The 21919-nt window shown below is 40.1% G+C and overlaps 1 protein-coding gene across 6 annotated transcripts in view; it reads left to right on the top strand.

The window, feature by feature from the left end:
• znf385b (zinc finger protein 385B) overlaps positions 1-21919 on the top strand; it is a 433921-nt gene that overhangs the window by 209893 nt on the left and 202109 nt on the right. The window contains exon 1 of one of the 6 annotated variants that reach the window (XM_043693510.2): positions 12789-12941. The exons of the other annotated variants lie outside the window; for them this stretch is intronic. Within the exon in view, the coding sequence (XP_043549445.2) occupies positions 12935-12941 (7 nt within the window). The 5' untranslated portion in view covers positions 12789-12934. Of the gene's footprint in view, positions 1-12788; positions 12942-21919 lie in introns of those variants that run through there. 6 annotated transcript variants of the gene reach the window in all.

Genomic DNA, 21919 nt, shown 5'->3' on the forward strand with positions numbered 1-21919 from the left:
GAGTACAAGCCCAGGGAGGGTTTAATAAAACGAGTGTGATGATTTGAATGAAATGCATTGAAAGGTAGCCAGCCAATTAAGGTTGGTAAAGCAAAAGGTAATGTATGAGATCTGAGCTGTGATTAATGTGGAACAAAGTGCATCTGTTAAAATTTGGGCCTTTGTTTAGTGTGAAGTTCTGTAAGCCAGCATGGAGTGTGTGTGTAATATTCAGCTGGAAATAAGAAACTATAGCTCCGTAAGTGATTTTCTGTGCCCCATGATATTGCATGTGTAATGACAGTTGTTAAATAGGTTGAACAAATGTAATCCTATCAGAGAATGGGTGGTGGTACTGGTTGAAACAAAGCATTTTTAAAAAAATGTTAATTCCCTGGTATTAGGAAGAAAATTCTTCAAATTTTAAGCTCCTCTTTCCACCGCTGCCAGAGTGCTGGTTAACCAAGCACCAGTTATACTCTCACACTGTCATGTTTATTGTTGGAAAGACATTAATGATGGAATAATACTATATGATAGATTCCTAGTGTTATCTGCAATTTAGTATGTGAAGTAGATAAGTTTTAGATGGTTTATATACGAAGTTTATTATATTAGTTTTTAGGATATAAACATTGCTGTTTTATATTTTTGGAATGTAAATGTTACTGGTATTTCTCATTCTTAGTTGCTCTTGAGAAAGTCCATCCATGAAAGTAATGTAGTTTCAAAATCAGGATCATGGATGAGAACTTGCACAGTGTGCTGCTCCCATACATCTGCTGGCTTTGGCCTTGTCGGTGGTAGAAGTCATGGGTTTGAAAAGTCTTGCAAAGAAAATTGTTGAGTTGTTGTACAAATTATAAATACCCACTGCTTCCACTGTGTCAGTGGTTAAGGGAGTGAATGTTTAGGGTAATGACTTGTGAGATGTGGGTGTCATTGTCAAGTCCAGCAATTGTTGTCCAACCCTCATTGTCGTTGATAAAGTGATAGTGAGCCTCCTGCTTAAGTCACTGCAGTCGATCCGGTGTAGGTCCACAACACTGTTGATTGGAATGACTTCAAGGATTTGCAACAGTAAAATAATGACGATATAGGTTAAAGTCAGATGGTCGAGAGTATGGTGCTGGAAAAGCACAGCAGGTCAGGCAGCATCTGAGGAGCAGGAAAATCGACGTTTCGGGCAAGAGCCGTGGAGGGAATCTTGCAGATAGTATGCTCCTCTGCAACTGCTGCCCTTGTTCTGCTATGTGCTCGAGATCAAGAGTTGGAAGATATTCTCAAAAGAAGCTTGAGAATTTTTGCAGTGTATACTTGAAATCGTATGCACTGGTGTCACTGTGCCTTGGACGTAGAGTTCAAGGTAGCTTATCAAATGTTGTTAAAGCAGACTGCTTTGTCTTGGATGATGTTGAGATTCTCAAGTGTTTTTGGGGCTGTACTCATCCAGGCAAAGGAAGATTATTCTATCACAATTCTGACTTGTAGATGGTGGACAGCATTTGAGGAATCAGGAGATGATGAGATCAGGACATGAGTCCAAAGGTTGAGCCTCTGGCCTACTCATGAAGACGGTTGATTCTAGACACTGTTTTATAAGGGCTGTTTGATGTAATACTTGATTAAATGTTATTTTATTGTTAGGGGAAATCACTCGCACCTTACACCTTGCCACATTACTATAATATTTATATTTTTAAAATTCTGTTTGGTTTCTGGTCAATGGCAGATCCCCAGATGTTGATGTTGGGGATCTGAGGGAGATAATGTCATTAAATATCAAGAAAGGCGATGGTTTTCTTTCATATTTGAGATGGTCATTGCCTGATATTTGGCATTTGTTATCCTAAGACTGAATGATATATTCAATCACAAAACACACAATGTCTGAGGAGTCATGAATGGTACTGTACAATGTAAGATCATCTGTATACATCTGCACTTCTGACCTTATTTTGGAGAGATGGCCACTGGTGAAACAGCTGAAGTTAGTTGGACTGAGGGCACACCTTGTGGAACACCCCTTAACAGTGTCTTGGTAATGATACAATTGGTCTCCAATCACAACCTTCAACCTTTGTGCTAGGTATGACTCCAACCAGTGCCTTCAGCTTTGCTTTGGCATCAAGATGCCATACTCAATCAAATGTTGTCCTGATGCCAGCATCTATCACTTCACCTTTGGAATTCAGTAAATTTTTTTCAATGTTTGGACTAAGTCCATTTTAATTATGAATTAGGGTGATGATGCGCCACTCTGAATTAGCAAATGAACCATGAGCTGGATCTTACAAGCACTTCACCCCACACCCCCAAAACACATGTGTAGGGTGGCATCCAGAATGCCACCATTCCTACTGCCCATTATGTGGTAGATGTACACGTGTAGAAATCAGCAACCCTCCTGCCATCTTTTGAACAATTAATGGGCAATTAACCTGTGTGAGAAATCATTTGATGCAAAAGGTATGCTGCCAATACTGTAAAATGTTTGGTATTGATGGACAGACAAGATTCAGAGGACTTTTTTTTAAATGACTGTGGAAAAGATGGGAAGGAAAGGCAATGCATCCTTTGGGGGAAACATTACAACCTGTGGGCTCAGTTATTCTGCAGAAACCACCATCTTAATATTACTAGCTGCCGGCAATGCTAAGTTTCAGAAAGCTCATCTGTAATGGCAATTATCTGCCATTTTATAACAACAGTCTTTCAAGAATAGCTGGGCCAGCAAACATCCTTATTCGTGCACAAATTGGAACAAATCTGCAATTACATTCCAAAACCTCAAAGTACTTTGCAAAATTAGTTATTTTTTTGAAATTTGGAGATTTGTTTTAACTTACTTACTGGATGTGAATATTATTAACAAGTCTCTGTGCTTATTACCAATTCTGGAGTTTCTTACAGAATGTGGCACTGAGGCACTTTTATGAAATGCTGCAAACTGAGGTGAGAGTATACCCATATGCTGTTAGATAGGGAGTTCCAGAATTTTGATCCTGTGATAATGAATCCAAATATATTTCCAAGTCAGGATTGTGTGGCAAGAGAACTTGAAATGACGGTGTACCTACATGGGTTGATGACTTATCTTTTTATGCATTCGTGGTCTGAGATTTGGAAGAAGCTACAGAAGAAACTTTAGTGCATCTTGGAGATAGTAAGCATTACTGCCAGCGAATACTATTGGAAGGTAGAGTAGATGTTTAAGGTGGTGAATGAATAGCAAGATCGGTTCCACGCAATGGATTGGAGGATTTTCTCATTGGAAGGACAGGTTTTCACCTTCCCAAGGACTGATAGTGGCTGCATGAATATCCCCTGGCCTCGGTTGGTGAACTATTTCACTTCACAGGGCTGTGAGGGAGTGCAGAGGCATACCATCCATTTTATCAAAGGAGTTAAGGCTATCCAAGGAATTGCTGAAAAATGGAGCCGTAGTCTTCAGCTTTCTCCTCAAGCTGTACAGTCATGCCAGTCGCTGTATTCCTTTTACATATGAATGCTGTAGATCTGAAACAAAACCTGAAATTAGAAGAAAAGCTCAGCAGATCTGGCAGCATCTGTGGAGAGGAAGTGGAGTTAATGTTTCAAATCCGGTGGTCCTTCACTTCCGACTCAACTGTTTAAGGGGCAATTTGGGCCTGACGTGAGTTAAGCTGTAAATCCACATAAAGTCTCAGCTGGGATTAGAATGAAGTTGAGAGATTCAGTTAACTTCATAAGCAATAATTATTTAAGATTCATTTTCCTTTATTCTCATTCAAAAAACAGTCAACTTAAAAGGAAAGGCATTGAAACACCATAAACATGCTCAGATGCTGATGCAGCAGACAGACAGTTTTTCTGGAAAAGCAACACGGCTGAACCAGCAGTCACGATGAGGAAATGGTGTGGTGTAAAATTATGTCCCAATACATGTGTGAATCATAATGTAACACATGTATTGGGCCAAGCAGTGGAATGTGGTGAAACGGTTAAAAATTATGTCCCAATACATGTGTGAATCTAACCGGAATGGAGGTGTTGCTTAGTCCCGTGTGAATCTTATTACACACCTCCCCGTGTGAATCTTCTTATCTGTATGTAACCAGAATGGAATGTGTTTTTTTAGCCTTGCTCTGCTGTTCACATGAATGTTTACATCTGGAAAAGAGTATATCAGCTGGAAAAGTCTCCAGTTCGGGGAGTCTGCTCCGGGGTTACGTTTAACCGCCGAGCGTGGGTTGTTGGCAACCGCTCTACGAGAACTGACGGCTCCCAGTTCCGGTAACATGTAGAGTGAGTATAAGCCAGATCCGTTGTAAGTATGAGACCTGGTTGTGGCGACGCTGCGGGGAATAAAATGCTCATATTCTAGCAGACTCGCCTCTTGGTCGTTTGTTCTGTGTCAGACTACTCTCCTACGAACCTGACCTTGAGAATTTTTTAAAACATTTGGCGCAGCGAGCAGGGTCAATCGCAATTGAGGAGAGATTTTGATACAGAACAATGTTTTGGAAAAAGACTAAGAAACCAGAAGAACAAACTGTGGAGGTCCCGACCATCCCGGGATGGCATGGATGTGGGCATGTACGTGGCAGTTTGTTTGAGAAATGGTGGGGGGCGACCGGAGGAACCCCAGGGCCGCTGCTGTCCACCCTTGAGAGGATCCCAGTCCTGCCGAAGAACCCCTTGCCTGGGGTACAGCGGAGGATGTGGGCATGTCCAAAAAGCTGAAGCGGAGTTAACAGAATTGAATGGGATTGAATTGAACTGAACTGAGTGGAACTGAAGTGAATCAAATTGAACGGAACAAAATGGAACTGAGCTAAATTGAATTGAAATGGACGGAACTGAATTGAACACAATTGAATTGAACTGAACAGACCTGAACTGAGCTGAATTGAACTACACTGAATTGACTGAACTGAAATTAACTGAAACGAATTGAACTGAATTAAGCATAATGTAACACATGTATTGGGCCAAGCAGTGGAATGTGGTGTAAAATTATGTCCCAATACATGTGTGAATCATAATGTAACATATGTATTGGGCCAAGCAGTGGAATGTGGTGAAACGGTTAAAAATTATGTCCCAATACATGTGTGAATCTAACCGGAATGGAGGTGTTGCTTAGTCCCGTGTGAATCTTATTACACACCTCCCCGTGTGAATCTTCTTATCTGTATGTAACCAGAATGGAATGTGTTTTTTTAGCCTTGCTCTGCTGTTCACATGAATGTTTACATCTGGAAAAGAGTATATCAGCTGGAAAAGTCTCCAGTTCGGGGAGTCTGCTCCGGGGTTACGTTTAACCGCCGAGCGTGGGTTGTTGGCAACCACTCTACGAGAACTGACGGCTCCCAGTTCCGGTAACATGTAGAGTGAGTATAAGCCAGACCCGTTGTAAGTATGAGACCTGGTTGTGGCGACGCTGCGGGGAATAAAATGCTCATATTCTAGCAGACTCGCCTCTTGGTCGTTTGTTCTGTGTCAGACTACTCTCCTACGAACCTGACCTTGAGAATTTTTTAAAACAAATGGAAAGTGAGAAAGACACTGTGCCACACCAAGAAAGAAAAAGCAATGGAGTTTAATCAAAGCTGGAAATGAAGCACAGAATTCAGAGAGGAGCTCTGATGTCACCTGGGAAGATAGGAAATGGGTGAGACTAGGAATAATAGACTCCTTGTCAATTTTAGAACATGCAAGAAAAACAAAAGGTGTTTCTCTTTAATAGATCATTCCAGAATTCAAGTAATATACTGTCCATGTGACTTGCAATGTATAAATACCTGATGAATCCTCATTGAGTTAGTGTGTTACCTCAGAATCTTTTCTGGGGTAGACTCTCCCAACATTGGCTCAATAAACAATCAGCGATGTGTACCTCAAGGCTCTTGTGATTATTTCATAAAATAATCTCCCATAACAAAATGTTAACTTTGTTTTTGTCCACAGATTCTGCCAGACTTGCTGGGTTTCTTCAGCAATTTCTATATTTGGTCTATTCCTCCTTTTGGTTATACTCTCAAGCTGAATAAAATTGTTCTCAATTTTGCTGTTGTATTTTGTATACTTCCACCCCATTCCTTGTCATCCTTGCTTCTACCTCAGTCCAGCTGACATTCAAACTCTCTTCCTCTGCAAAAGTTCACAACTACAGTGTTTCTTGACTGCCTTCCCATCCTCCCATTGAAATTGCAGCCACAAATGAGCAAGCAGCTGATATATTTGTGCCATTTTGCACTGTCTACCTAATTGTCACCTCAAAACTGACCAGTATTTTCCACAAAATGAAAGCCAAATTCCACTCTGCAGCTGGGGTGTAGTAGCAATATTCTGGATACATTTTAACATACTTATTTTGGCGATTAGGTTGGGCTTTGGCTTCCATAATCTGCATGGAAATGATTCTTTTGCTGGCAAAGTTGTTGGTCAGCACCAAACAATACTGATATTTGAGACTCTGGTATGGCTATGCTGTACTAACTCAGATTGTCCCATTCATAAGAATCTTACTTTCAGCAATGCAGTTATTATGCTGGAACTGGTTAAATGTGCCTTATTATTTGAACTCCAGTTCTTCTTCAGGATCATTTCAGGTATGATAGAGAGGGATGTAAAAGGGATGGGGTTGTATTGCTATTGTGGAGAATGTCACAGCTGTATTAAGAGGGGACATCTTGCTGGGCTTATCCACCAAGCCAATATGGATAGAACTCAGGAATAAGAAAAGGTAGAATTGCTATGATATGGTTTTACTACAGGCGTCCCAATAGCCAGCAGGATGTGGAGGAATAGATATGTAAGCAGATCATGGAAATATGGGGAAAAAAACAGGTTTGTTGTAGTGTGTAAATGTAACTTTCTCAATATTCATTGGCACTGCCTTAGTGCCAGGGGCTTGGATGGAGTAGAATTTGTCACATTTACCCAAGAGGGTTTCTTAAAACAATATGTGGATGGTCCAACTAGGGATGGTGCCTGACCTTGCATTTGGCCTGGCCAGGTGATTGAAGTTGCAGTGGGGAAGCATTTTGGGAACAATGATCATAAGGACTGGTTAGGGATAGTCGACATGGCTTTATGCATGGGAAATCATGCCTCACAAAATTGATTGAGTTTTTTGAAGAAGTAACAAAGAGGATAGATGAGGGCAGAGCAGTACATGTGATCTGTATGGACTTCAGTAAGGTGTTCGACAAGGTTCCCCATGGGAGACTGATTAGCAAGTTTAGATCTCATGGAATACAGGGAGAACTCACCAATTGGATAAGAACAGGGTCAAAGGTAGAAGACAGAGGATGGTGGTGGTGGAGGGTTGTTTTTCAGACTGGAGGCCTGTGACCAGTGGAGTCCCACAAGGATCGGTGCTGGGTCAACTACTTTACATCATTTATATAAATGATTTGGATGTGAGCATAAGAGGTGTAGTTAGTAAGTTTGCTGATGACACAAAATTGGAGATGTAGTGGACAGCGAAGAGGGTTACCTCAGATTACAACGGGATCTTGATCAAATGGGCAAATGGGCTGAGGAGTGGCAGATGGAGGTTAATTTAGATAAATGTGAGGTGCTGCATTTTGGGAAAGCAAATCTTAGCAGGACTTAATGGTAAGATCCTAGGGAGTGTTGCTGAACAATGAGACCTTGGAGTACAGGTTCATAGCTCCTTGAAGGTGGAGTCACAGGTAGGTCGGAGAGTGAAGAAGGCGCTTGGTATGCTTTCCTTTATTGGTCAGAGTATTGAGTACAGGAGTTGGGAGGTCACGCTGCGGCTGAACGGGACATTGGTTAGGCCACTGTTGGAATATTGCGTGCAATTCTGGTTTCCTTCATATCGGAAAGGTGTTGTGAAACTTGAAAAGGTTCAGAAAAGATTTTCAAGGATGTTGCCAGGATTGAAGGATTTGAGCTATAGGGAGGGGCTGAACAGGCTGGGGCTGTTTTCCCTGGAGTGTCGGAGGCTGAGGGGGTGACCTTATCGAGGTTTATAAAATCATTAGGGACATGAATAGGATAAATAGATAAAGTCTTTTCCCTCGGGTGGGGGAGTCCAGAACTAGAGGACATAGGTTTATGGTGAGAGGGGACAGATATAAAAGAGACCTAAGAGAAACTTTTTCACACAGAAGGTGGTATGTGTATGGACTGATCTGCCAGAGGAAGTGGTGGAGGCTAATACAATTGCAACATTTAAAAGGCTTCTCAATGGATATATTAATAGGAAGGGTTTGGAGGGATTTGGGCAGGGCGCTGGCAGGTGGGACTACATTGGGTTGGGATATCTGGTCGGCGTGGATGAGTTAGACCAAAGGGTCTGTCCCGTGCTGTACATCTCTTTGACGCTTTGACTCTTAGTCTTAAGATGGATATAGATAAGACTGGTGCTTGGGTGTAAGTGCTAAGTTGAGGGAAAAATCTTCTAGGAGAAAGTGAGGACTGCAGATGCTGGAGATCAGAGCTGAAAATGTGTTACTGGAAAAGCGCAGCAGGTCAGGCAGCATCCAAGGAGCAGGAGAATCGATGTTTCAGGCATGAGCCTTTCTACAGGAAACCTGAAGAAGGGCTCATGCCTGAAACGTCGATTCTCCTGCCCCTTGGATGCTGCCTGGCCTGCTGAGCTTTTTCAGCAACACATTTTCAGCTAAGTTGAGGGAAGGCTAATTACAGCAATAGAAAAATTGGAATGGGGGTGACTGTACAAAGGTAAAACCATCTCTGACAATTTGGAGTTTTTTAAAGACCAATTGATCAAAGTTCTGAACTAGCATGTTCCTGTGAGGATGAAAAATACAGAAGATAATACCTCATCATCAGAGTTCCCGAATCTTAAAAGATGAGTCAAGAAGAAAAAGGAAGCATATGTCAGTGGAAGGAAACGGAAATCAAACAAGGACCTTGAGAAATATAAAGGAAACAGGAAAGAAGGAATAAAGAGGGTTAGCTTACATAGAACATAGAGCATTACAGCGCAGTACAGGCCCTTCGACCCTTGACATTGTGCCGACCTGTGAAACCAATCTAAAGCCCATCAAACCTACACTATTCCATTTTCATTCATATGATTATCCAATGATTAAATACCCTTAATGTTGGCAAGTCTATTACTGTTGCAGGCAGAACATTTGACACCCTTACTACTCTCTGAGCAAAGAAACTACCTCTGACATCTGTCCTATATCTTTCACCCCTCAATTCAAACTATGTCCCCTCATGCTAGCCATCACCATCCGAGGAAAAAGGCTGTCACTGTCACTGTCCACCCTATCTAATCCTCTGATTATATTGTATGCTTCTATTAAGTCACCTCTTAACCTCTTTCTCTCTAATGAAAATAACCTCAAGTCCCTCAGCTTTTCTTCCTCACACTCTGGGTGGCATTGTGGCACAGTGGTGAGCATTGCTGCCTCACAGTGCCAGAGACCTGGGTTCAATTCCCGCCTCGGGCAACTGTCTGTGTGGAGTTTGCACATTCTCCCCGTGTCTGTGTGGGTTTCCTCCGGGTGCTCCGGTTTCCTCCACAGTCCAAAGATGTGCAGGTTAGGTGAATTGGCCATGCTAAATTCCCTGTAGTGTCTGGTGAAGGGGTAAATATAGGGGAATGGGTCTGGGTGGGTTGCTCTTCAGAGGGTCGGTGTGGACTTGTTGGGCTGAAGGGCCTATTACCACACTGTAATTAATCTAATCTAATCTAAACCTTCCCTCCATATCAGGTAACATCCTGGTAAATCTCCTCTGAACCCTTTCCAATGCTTCTACATCCTTCCTATAATGCGGCGACCAGAACTGTATGCACTACTCCAAGTGTGGGCGCGCCAGAGTTTTGTACAGCTGCAACATGACTTCATGGCTCTGAAACTCAATTCCTCTACCAATAAAAGATAACACATTGTATGTCTTCTTAACAACCCTATCAACTTGGGTGGCAACTTTCAGGGATCTGTGCACATAGACACAGATCTCTTTGCTCATCCACACTACCAAGAATCTTCCCATTAGCCCAGTACTCTGTATTCCTGTTACTCCCAAGTGCCATACCTCCCTCTCTTTTGCCACCTTCTCTGATCTTACTGAAACATCTAAACCCCAGAACCTACAACCTGATCCATTTCCTTGGCAAATATGTTTAAAGAGCATCCCAAGGCATTTTATACATCTATTAGGAGGAGAAGGTCACTTGGAAAATGACAGGTCCACTCATTGACAAAGATGGGAATTTATGTTGAGAACCAGAATTACATTGGAAGTAGGTGAGATCCTTAATGAGTACTTTATGTCAGTATTCACCAAGGAGAAGGACATGGATAAAGATTAGGGAGGTCTGTGTTGATATCCAGGGCATGTCAATAATTAGAAGGAGATGGTGTTCGGAAAAGCATTAAGATATTTAAGTCTCAGGGCCTGATGGAATCTCTCCCAGGATAGTGAGGGAGGCAAGAGAGGAGATTGCTGGGGCCTTGACAAAGATCTTTCTATCCTGTTTAGGTACAGGTGATGTCCCAGAACAGTGGAGAATAGATAATGTGGTTCCTTTGTTTAGGAAAAGCAACAGGAATAATTCAGGAAATTATTGGTCAGTGAACATTACATCAGAGGAAGGGAAATCATTGGAGAAGATTCTTAGATTCAGGATTTATTCACAGAACGGATTTATTTGGGGTCATCAGCAGGAGGAAGTCTTGTCTCAAACTTGATTGCTGTACTGTTCTATGTTCTACTGCTCTATTATTTTCTGACTGTTTGTTTTAGGGAATGCAATGAAAAAGTTAATCATGCCACTTGATTTCTCTTATGTTTCCCTGGAATAATTCGATAAGTGCCAGGTCAGGCAACTATGTGCACGTTATCCCTTTAAACATAAAAGTACTAGGAATGTAAAGTTGGTATTGAATCCATGGAGCCTGTATTACAAATGTTGTGTTCTGTCCCATGGTCAATATCTCTGTACCTTTAAGAGATATACAGTGATAATATCATGAATATATAACCCGAGATTATAAAGATCTCCAATCCCAATTTATCTCGGATTGCTTGAAGGATGGCATGCTCCTCTGCTGTCCCAGCTAATTTAGTGTCTGAGGAATGTAATGTTTGTATTTAATAATTAAATATAATAAATGTCTGAAGGATTTTTCAATATCACAACTTCCGCACAGTTTTTTATGCTACGGAAGATAACATAAGCATTAGTACAGCAGAAGAAAACACTAATTGTGGCACAATCATTATAACAACGATATTTGTTTCTCTCCTCATTGTAAATATAATTTTATTTTTGTGGAAAGTGTGTTAACTGTTGTGTCATTTCTTAGATATGTCAGCATATGTTTTGCTTCATGTGTACATTGAGCTAATTTTTAAAATTGTGTCCACAGTGGATGTGTACATTGAAAATTGTAATCTGCTAAAAGGAGAATTTTCTATTAACTCGTTAAAATACATTTGCAACATACCGAAAGAAAGAGTTAATTTTTTCTCATACATGGTAAGCAAACTATAGATAAAACGTTTACAGAACTTCAGTGCATCATAATCAATATGAAAATGTAAAAATAAGTAGTTTTTCCAATACCGAACCAGGAATCAGTTCAGTCCAACCTGTATATCTGTCATGAACCAGCCAGTAAAGATAAATTTAATGATGAACACTGACTTGAATTGAATTTATCCAAATGCTTTATAATTTTCATTATTTTGGAACTGGAGTATGATAATTAGATATGCTATCAGAGTATTATAATTGGAAGGTATATCAGGGAGATGATCTGTCTTTGTGCCAATTGGTCTTGTCGTATCTTCCCACTAAAAGGCAAAGGAATATAGTTTACACAGGCTGCATGTCAGCAGTTTTGCCAAATGTTGCAATGAACTCTCCAGCTAACCGGTATGAATAGCAAAGTAATGTTACTGACAGGTAATGCAGCAAAACTCTATCAGGTTTTCTGTGCCTGACTCACTCTAGGCTAACATCCATTAATGTGGTGTTCATGTATGTTGGTTTATTTTCCAGTTGGCTAGCCCTATCATTTGTTTTCCTACCGAGGAGTTGCAGGTATTACCCGATGTGGAATTTCACCAAATATCTACATTTGAGGTATTAAGAGCAGCAATGTGGCTACTTGACCTGAAAATCCTTTTCCGTCCTAAGCTAGAAGCATTTTCTCTTCCTTATCTGTATACTGACACCTATCCCATACTGTTAAGTCAAGCTTACTAACTGCATTCCCCAGGATGTGTGTAGCTGTTTGACATTTATGAATGATGCTAAAAGATAACTGGCAATATGATGACATCCTGTCTCAGTTTTAGGTAATGTTGGCAAGCTCTTCCTCAAGGCCTTCAATGGCAGAAAAATTATCCTTTGCACAGATCATGGCAAAGTAGCAATAAATTTAAGGAGAAAGAATAAATGAAGGAAGCTTTCATCTATCTTTACTATGCCTTGTTTTTGGATGCATTGTTGTTTAAAATGACGTCCTCTTCTGAGCCAGTTTGTTTCCTTATATTTTCCTGTCACAAGCAAATGACCTATTGTAGACTAAATAAATCCATGTTCAGGGGCATATTTTGCTGTTTTATAAATAGCTCAATATTTTAAATCACATTGCTTGTCTTATTTTTATCATTAGAATTGCTTTTCAAAGTGGAAGCAAAGTAAATTTTTCTCCTTGGGATATTTGGAGAGGAAGTTGTATTAGGTTATATTTGGCTGGGACTGTGACGTCAGAAATGCAGTCAGGTTACCCACCCACCTGAGATCAAGTTTCATACATCAGCAGCAGCAATTAGAGCTTGGCAGCAATTAACTTCTCTTTGTCTAAACTTACCATAGCCTGCTGTTTCCTAGCATCCATTTTTGCATTGAAATAGTGCAACGCAATGAACAGGATTTTTTGACTGCTGAAGTCTGAGCCTTTGACACTTTGGAATAGCAAATAGTCTGTTGGACACACTCACCATGCAAGGTATGTCTTCTACAGTATTCTGTACTTCAGACTCTTGTGCTGTTAAATAACAACTTACTTCTTGTGTGTGAATGACTGGCAGAAGAAAATTAGTTTGTAAGTTTTAAACCAAGTTAAATTGATGGACATCTTTAAGGGGCAATCACATAGATTGTATTAAAACATTGACCTGTTTAAAATCTGCAACTAAAAAGAACTGAAATAGCATAAACATGCATAACAACAAGTTTGAACCAGTTGGAAGAATATTTTAATAAAATTGAAGTACTGTGCAATTCCTTATGAAGCAACCAATAAATTGTTATATTTTCCTCAACAACCCTCCTTAATATGTTCAGTGTATTTATTTTTATATTCATTATTATTCGGGGACAAAGGAGGTTAGCTTAGTCTTCAATTTTTTGTGCTGTTTTTAACTTTTATCAACGCTGTCCATTGTCCACTTCTGCAGCATCAACCCACATGATTGCACATGCATTATGTTATTCAAATTTGGTGTGTTGTATAATTTATGACACTGGTGACAGAGGAGCATTTACTCTTGATCAACAAGGTTGATGTGATAAAAATTGACATGCCATAGTCGTGAAATATTAGATTTTCTGTGATTACTTTTTTTCTTTATAATAATTATTCTTCAGTTCATTTTATGGGCTGGTATATTTGTAAATTGGAAACCTTACATTGAAATACTTTACCACAGGCATTATCTGCTTTGGTGAAACCTGACATAAAGATGGCTCTGCCAACCTTGCCATCCCTCTGTCCCCCGTGAATTTTCATAGGGAAGCTTGTTTGAATAATTCTGAAGGGCTCATGTTGGAACTGTGTCAGGAAGCCCACTGCAGGAAAAGGGTGAAAGAATTGGCATTGAGGTAAAAATAATGACTGCAGATACTGGAAACCAGATTCTGGATTACCTGATGAAGGGCTTTTGCCCGAAACGTCGATTTTCCTGCTCCTTGGATGCTGTCTGAACTGCTGTGCTTTTCTAGCACCACTCTAATCCAGAATTGGCATTAAGCAAAATAAGCGCTTGTAATAGTGGAACCACTACATCCTTGGTACTTCCAAATATATTTTAATTTTAAACATTTCCCCCAGATTGAGTGTAATGAGGCACAATATGTTTGCTACTACAGCTGTACGCTAGTAAGACTGCATTCTTAGATCTGCCATATAGCAGGATGCTTTATAATGTTTTACTTCCTTAAGATAATTTCATATGGTCCCTCGTAATGGTCTGAATGGTCCAGTGAGCCGTCCAGTTATACAAACTACTAAAACATCTGTAGAAAGCAAATAAATCAGCTAGGCTACCTGGTATTTACTAAGACACAATGGCAAACCTGTCGATCTTGCAAAGTCCTCCTTGCCACCATTTTTGTGCTTAGTGTCAAAACTGGGAGAACTGTCTCACAGACTCATTAAGGAGCAACTGACAATCATACTCACGGATCAAAGCTCAAACATATTGTCCCAGCCAGCACCATCGTCATCCCTTGGTGTATCCTGTTCCACTAACAGGAGCGTTTCAGCAGAGGTGAGAGTACAGTGGTACACAGTCAGGAGTGTGTAGCCCCAGGAGCCTGCTGAAAACTCCTGCTGATCACCTTGTACCACCACAGGGGTGAGGGAACCAACAAGAAGGAATGACATGTTTGACCTCATCCTCCACATCCTGCCAGCTGAAGATGCCACTCTCTGTCTTAGCATCAATAAGAGCGTAACCTGAGCATTTGTGAGCAGGTTATCCTTTTGCAACTGCTTCTTCATAGCACAATCTGAAGTCTGACATGACGTAAATTCTTTTTTCAAGAAACATAATATTATGATCTTATCATTATAAATTAAATTAGGCTATGTGGCTTATCTGGTTCTTTTCAAATAGAACATTTGAATCCCATGATCCTGGTATCAAACTGCCCCAGTGCCTTAAACACATATGTTTTCCATAAGACTGTTCTGGCTGTTAGTAACTCTGTGAATCGTAATGTTTGCGTAACCCTGTCCTTGTTCCTCTCCCACAAATTTATGTTTTGTTGTTTTTGCCTGTGGTGATTATTTAACTTAACTGTTCAAGATTCATTTTCTCTTCTTCATAATCAGCTTGCAAAACTCCCAACATTAGATTTGATTGCGCAATTGTACAGCATTTGCTAGATAACACAAAGTATGTGAAGAATTACAATGACAACAAACTGAGAATAGTCATTTTGGCTCCTGATTTGGTGCACTTGCAGGTGTTGCAATGTATATATTAATACAAAGACCCTGTTCTTTGCAGACGGGAAGAACATGTATACAGACTGCATCTCAACAAATGCCTTGACCAATTGGAGTCAACCCATCTCAATTAAAATTTAACTTCAAAGTTTGTGAGAAGATTTCTACCTCGGGTGCTCATTGTTGTGGTTGTGTTCGCCGAGCTGGGGATTTGTGTTGCAGACATTTCGCCCCCTGTCTCGGTGACATTCTCAGTGCTTGGGAGCCTCCTGTGAAGCGCCTCTGTGATCTTTCCTCCGGCATTTGTAGTGGTTTGAATCTGTCGCTTCCGGTTGTCAGTTCCATCTGTCCGTTGCAGTGGCCGGTATATTGGGTCCAGATCGATGTGTTTATTGATAGAATCTGTGGATCATAACAGCACGCAAATCCACAGCCACTCTCAGACAACAACTCACTAGGACAAAGGACCCGATACCCAGCATGAGCAAAACCAACGTAGTGTACAAAATCCCATGCAAGGACTGCAAAAAACACTACATAGGGCAAACAGGAAGACAGCTAACGATCCGTATCCATGTACACCAACTAGCCACGAAACGACACGACCAGCTATCCTTAGTAGCCACACACGTGGATGACAAGCAACATGAGTTCGACTAGGACAACGCTACTATTATAGGACAAGCCAAGCAGAGAATAGCCAGGGAATTCCTAGAGGCATGGCACTCATCCACAGATTCTATCAACAAGCACATCGACCTGACCCAATATACCAGCCACTGCAGTGGACAGCTGGAACTGACAACCAGAAGCGGCAGAGACAAACCACTATAAATGCCGGAGGAAAGATCACAGAAGCGCTTCCAGGAGGCTCCCAAGCACTGAGGATGTCACCTAGACAGGAGATGAAACGTCTGCAACACAAATTCCCAGCTCGGCGAACAGAACCACAACAATAAAATTTAACTAATGCTTTACAGTCAACTCTCAGTCATCTTGAACCGGTTCATTCTTCATGCCAATCAGAGTCATTTTTCCAACAAATCTACACTGTCCTTTCATTCAGTAGAAATGTTAGTTTTCCCATTAAATTGTTGTTCTTGTGAATTGTCTTGATCAGTGCAAGATTAAAAGCTTTGACAAAATGTCTTTTTTTCCAGCAATATGCAATTTCTGTACAATCTGAGGGCCTTTATTTTGTGATAGTCCATAATATTCCCCTTGCTAGGCATCAAAATCTCCAACAATATTACATTTAAGCTATGGATTTTATTTTGAAGACTTAGCTTATTTCTAAATAACATATAATGTATGTAATGTTTTGAATGCTTTCTGCATGTTAAGATCAAGATGTAAAGATCGAGATGGTGGCTCAGTGGTTAACACTGCTGCCTCTCGGCACCAGAGACCCGGGTTCGATTCCTGCCTCGGGTGACTGTCTATGTGTAGTTTGCACATTCTTCCGTGTCTGCGTGGGTTTTCTCCGGGTGCTCCGGTTTCCTCCCACAATCCCAAGGTGTGCATGTCAAGTGAATTGGCCATGCTAAATTGCCCATAGTGTTAGGTGCATTAGTTACCTAACACTAACTGACATTAGTCAGGGGTAAATATGGGGAATGGGTCTGGATGGGTTACTCTCAAAGGGTCATTGTGGACTTGTTGGGCAGAAGGGCCTGTTTCCATACTGTAAGGAATCTAATCTAATCAAATCAAAATATTAGGGAGGTTTAAATGGTCTTGACCACAGTAATTTATTCCTATTTATTATCCAAATAACTCAATTCCTAAAATTTGTAGGTCTTTCTTGCAAACCTGTTTTAAAAGTATGATGTTGTGTGAGCATGTTTGTCAAGATTCTTCATGGTGATGCTTATATATTGAAAATGTAACAAGCAGTTATGCCATTAATAAATTTGTTCCTCTCCATAAACTTGACAACACCAATGTTATAAAAAGGATCAGGTGCATGATGTATGTTAATCATCTGTAACTTTAAAATGGCTAACATTCCTGAAGAAGGGCTTATGCCCGAAACGTCGATTCTCCTGTTCCCTGGATGCTGCCTGACCTGCTGCGCTTTTCCAGCAACACATTTTCAGCTCTGATCTCCAGCATCTGCAGACCTCACTTTCTCCTCTAACATTTACCATAGCTTATTAAAGTTCTTTACAAATGAGATAAATATTTAAATATCCACATTTGGTATTAGAGATAAGTTTTTATTCTGCTTCTTTCATCTAAAAATTTAATGAACCACCAGCCCAGTTGATCTGAACATCTTGACATACAATGTTAATACTTGAGGACTAAATGGGACTATGTAAAACCAAGAATGAACATTTGAGGTGCATTGCAAATCTAAAACAAAAAAAAGTCTAATGGTTTCAGCCTGTTGCTTATTTATCAAGAGTCAATGTTACTAATGTCAGGAAATGTGATGCCATTATTTCAGAGAACAAGCATCATCATCAGGGAGCAAGCAATCAAACACATTGCATTCCACTGTCTGTAAAGCTGTCCCCACAGAAACAATATAGAAAGCCTGGCAGCATTCTGCTCCATTAGACGCGCTTATTTGGGGTCATTTCATGAGTACGTGGGCATAGAAACAACTGTTACAGCAGGTGTCAATTCAAGATGCTTGGTGATTCTCTTTACACCACTTTGGCACTGTCAGGAATTAAACATTATATTTAGTGAATCAATTACAACAGTGACATTCACTGATCTCCAAAGCCTGTTTCACAGTGTCATGGGAGATGAGATCAGAAGTGTGAGTGGATCAGCAATGTTGTGTCCTTCATCCACCTGATTAGCAGGCTGCCTTTGCACAACTGAATTCCTTTATATCTCTTTTATAAATACACATGAAAATCTCTCTGAGACCTTTATCCATGCTTGGGGAATTTTTCAATCCTTTAAACTCAGTCTGGGTGCGGAATGATCATTGGTTCTATAGAACCATGTTAGCTCCTGGCCATGATTGCAACAAAATGAAATAGAAATTCAAAGCAAAATAATTTCTAAAATAATCTGATGATTTGGGGGGCCCTTTCATATTTTGTCATGTACCTCGGAGCCCCATGAACTCCCAGCTGAGAACCCTTACTTGAGTGTATTTGTTATTATTTACAACCCTGCTGTGCTCTTAACTGATTCTAATTCTTCCTTAATAACCCTCTTTGTTAGAAATAGAAAAAAACTGTGCATGCTAAATTTGGCTTCTGAAACATTACTCATTTCTAGTTCCCTCTTTGTCTCTCTGACTGGAATGTTTACATCTTTGAATCTTCAATTAATCTTCCTCACATATCTCCCATGAAGCAGTAGAATTCTTTCTTCCTACTTATTTTAGATTGTATTGTTAATTAGTTTAGATCAAATTTCCTTACTCTACGTTTTTAATCTTTAATATGAGCCTCATCTCTTAACGATAGAATATCTATCGTTCGATAGAACATCAATTGAACTATATCCCATTGGCACTCACATTACACTCTTGTACTCTTATTGCTCTATTACTTAACAATTGACCCTTTTTATGTGTATACCTATCTGTTAGTTTATAGTATTGATTTATTACCATTCATGTAAAATACAATGATCTCTGCTACATCGAGTACCCCTCCTTCTATGTCTAGGATACTATCTGGGTCACTTATTAATGGCAACCTGAGTGCATAATTTCTTATAAATATTCTAGCAGTGAAAGGCAATATCTTTTTGAAATTACAGAACTACATTAAACGGTTGACAATTCATGGGCCTGCATGCAGTGATTTCAGAGAATGTGTTTTTTCTCAGCACTGCATCCTTTTGGCAGTGCTGGTCCATAAAATCACTCCTTTGAATAGATTTAGTAATTTACATGGATTAGGCTATGTTCACTTACCTCTTCAGTATTTTCATAACTGACAAATAATGAATGTTCATCAGAAATGCATTTTACAGAGAAAAGGATCAACACTTATCTGAAAAGCCTTTGACTGTTCCTCTTGATTTGGAGCATGCGTATTATAGGAGAACCTCATTATTCAAGTCCATTGACCTCATTAAACTAATATTCACATGCCAACAATACCATTCAGTAATGTATGCAACAATAACAACAGTGGAGAGTTTGAGAGATGGTGGAGGATTTTAGAACTGAGTATCGTCCGTATGTATATACAAGATCCTATATTTATGGGTTATGTCACCACTAACCAGCATCTAAGGCAGAGGTGGGGCCAAGGTTAGATCCTCGGGAACCTTGGAGGTAATAGTACAAGGGCAAGTGGAGATGTTAATTTTGCAAATGCTGAATTTATGATTGGACGAAGAAGATTGGAACCGAGGGTATTGGGCAAAGGAGAGGTGTTGGAGGGCATGCATTGTTGAGAACGAGAAAGGTTGCAGCAAAGTTAATAGTTACAGTCACAGTGTTATTTGTGACTTTCATTAAGGCAGGTTCAGTTCTGAGGGAGGGGGCTGAAACCCATTTTTTTAAAGCAAGCTCCAAGGCCCTATGATTTGCGAGTAAAATTTTGTACAATGACACACAAGTGAAGATTTGCTGTTTCATTTGTCATTTAACTGAGCATTACCTTCTTCTTTGTGCATGCAGATGTTCAAGTCACATTGTGTACACAAAGCCAGCAGTTTACAAACTCCAACAAGTATGAACAAATATTCAAGAGACTTAATAATTATCAGTTATTCAATGGAAAATCATGTAATTGCTGTGAGAGAAAACCTACAGAAATACCATGCAACTAAATCAGCAGTTATCAAGTAATTAACAGAATATAATGACAGATTAAAATATATCTGATACTGGGGACCGTCCCACCATGCTATATTCTGTACAGCCCAGTTCCAAACCCACTAATGGACTATAGGGGTGTTATGATAAAGAACCTTTTATAGTAGTCATTGTCAAGTCACTTGCTAAATCAAGATGCCTGTTAGGAGTAAAAAAGAAATTGGACAGAAAATACAATATGCCGCATCAGTCCTAATCATTAACATACTGTCTCTGTGCTCATTCTAATGTTTCCCTCTGATTTGGGGTAATGGGAAATACCAAATGTGTGCACACTCAGTTTTCTATTGAAAACTGATGGAATCATTGTACATTCCGCAGAAGAATAAATAAATTCTGACTGTCTCCCCATTAAACTCACCACATTTGTGAAAAGGAGGTACTGATTTTGGTTTTTGTTTATGCAGCCTAAAATCCTCCAATTTACATTTCAAAATAAAGCAAAAGAGCAAGTAGAGAAAGAATAGGGCCCCTTATTTTGCATCAGGTTTTATGTGATGAAAGAAATAGAAGCTAGAGAACTCCGGGAAATAAATATTGATGTTTCAAAAGTAGTTCACATTACAGAAGAGGAAATGCTGAAGATTTTAAGCAAACATTAACATGCATAAATCGCAGGGACCTAATCAAGTATATCCCAGAACATTGTAGGAAGTTAAGGAAGAAATTGAGGGGTGAGGTGCCAGAGGTCTGGAGGATGGCTGATTTTGTGCTTTTATTTAAGAAAGGCTGGAAGGAGGGCTCGGAACTATAGACCTGTGAGCCTGACATCAGTGGTGGAAAGTTGTTGAAGGTGATTCTGAAATATAGGATTCACATGCATTTGTAGGGGCAAGAACTGACTAGGGATAGTCAGCATGGCTTCGTGCGAGGAAATTGTGGCTCACAAACTTGACTAAGTTTTTTGAGTAAGTAACCAAGAAGATTGATGAGGGCAGAGCAGTAGACATTGTTTACTTGGACTTTGGTAAAGCCTTTGACAAGGTTCTGCATTGAACTAATGAGTAAAGTTACATCACGTGGGATTCAGACTGAGCTTGCCAATTGGATACAAAATTAGCGTTATGGCTGCCTAAGATGGTGGTAGGAGAGGGTTCAACAGGGATCAGTATTGGGTCTGTTTTTGTTTGTCACTTATGTGAGCAATTTGGATGAGAATTTCAGAGGCATGGTTAGTAAGTTTGCAGATGACACCAAAATTGGTGGTACGGTGGACAGTGAAGAAGGTTATCTAAAAGATTACAAACAGACCTTGATCAATTGTGTCAATTGACTTAGGAGTGGCAGATGGAGTTTAATATAGATAAGTGCGAGGTATTGGATTTTGGTAATACAAACAAGGGCAGGACTTATTCAATTAATGGTAGTGTCCTGAATAGTGTTGTAGAGCAGAGAGACCCTGGGGTTCAGGTGGAATATTCTTTGAAATTTGTGTCATAGATTGGGTGGTTAAGATGGCATTCAGCACACTTGCCTCCATTGCTCAGACCTTTGAGTATAGGAGTTGGGACGTCATGTTGAGGTTGTGCAGAATGTTGGTGAGGCCTCTTCTGGAATATTCTGTGTGCAGTTCTGGTTGCCCTGTTATAGGAAGGATATTAATAAACTGGAGAGGGTTCAGAGAAGTTGCTGGGAATGGAGGGTTTGAGATGTAATAATAGACTGGAATGGGTGGGACTTTTTTTATACAATGTGGTTCATATGTGGAATGAACTGCAGGAAGAAGTGGTGGTTGCAGGTATAGTTACAACATTTAAAAGACATTTGGATAAGTTCTTGAATAGGAAATGGTTGGAGGGCTACGAGCCAAATGCAGGCAAGTGGGACAAGTTCATTTTGGGGACATAGTCAGCATGGACTAGTTGGACCCAAGGATCTATTTTCATGTTGTATGACTCTATAACCATGCTTTAGAAGTTTGGCATTAACTTTGAAATTAAATCAGAAA

The sequence above is a fragment of the Chiloscyllium plagiosum genome, unplaced genomic scaffold (genome assembly GCF_037043375.1).
Source record: "Chiloscyllium plagiosum isolate Xiang-an unplaced genomic scaffold, Cpla_swu_hap1 HiC_scaffold_7, whole genome shotgun sequence".
Taxonomy (NCBI): domain Eukaryota; kingdom Metazoa; phylum Chordata; class Chondrichthyes; order Orectolobiformes; family Hemiscylliidae; genus Chiloscyllium; species Chiloscyllium plagiosum.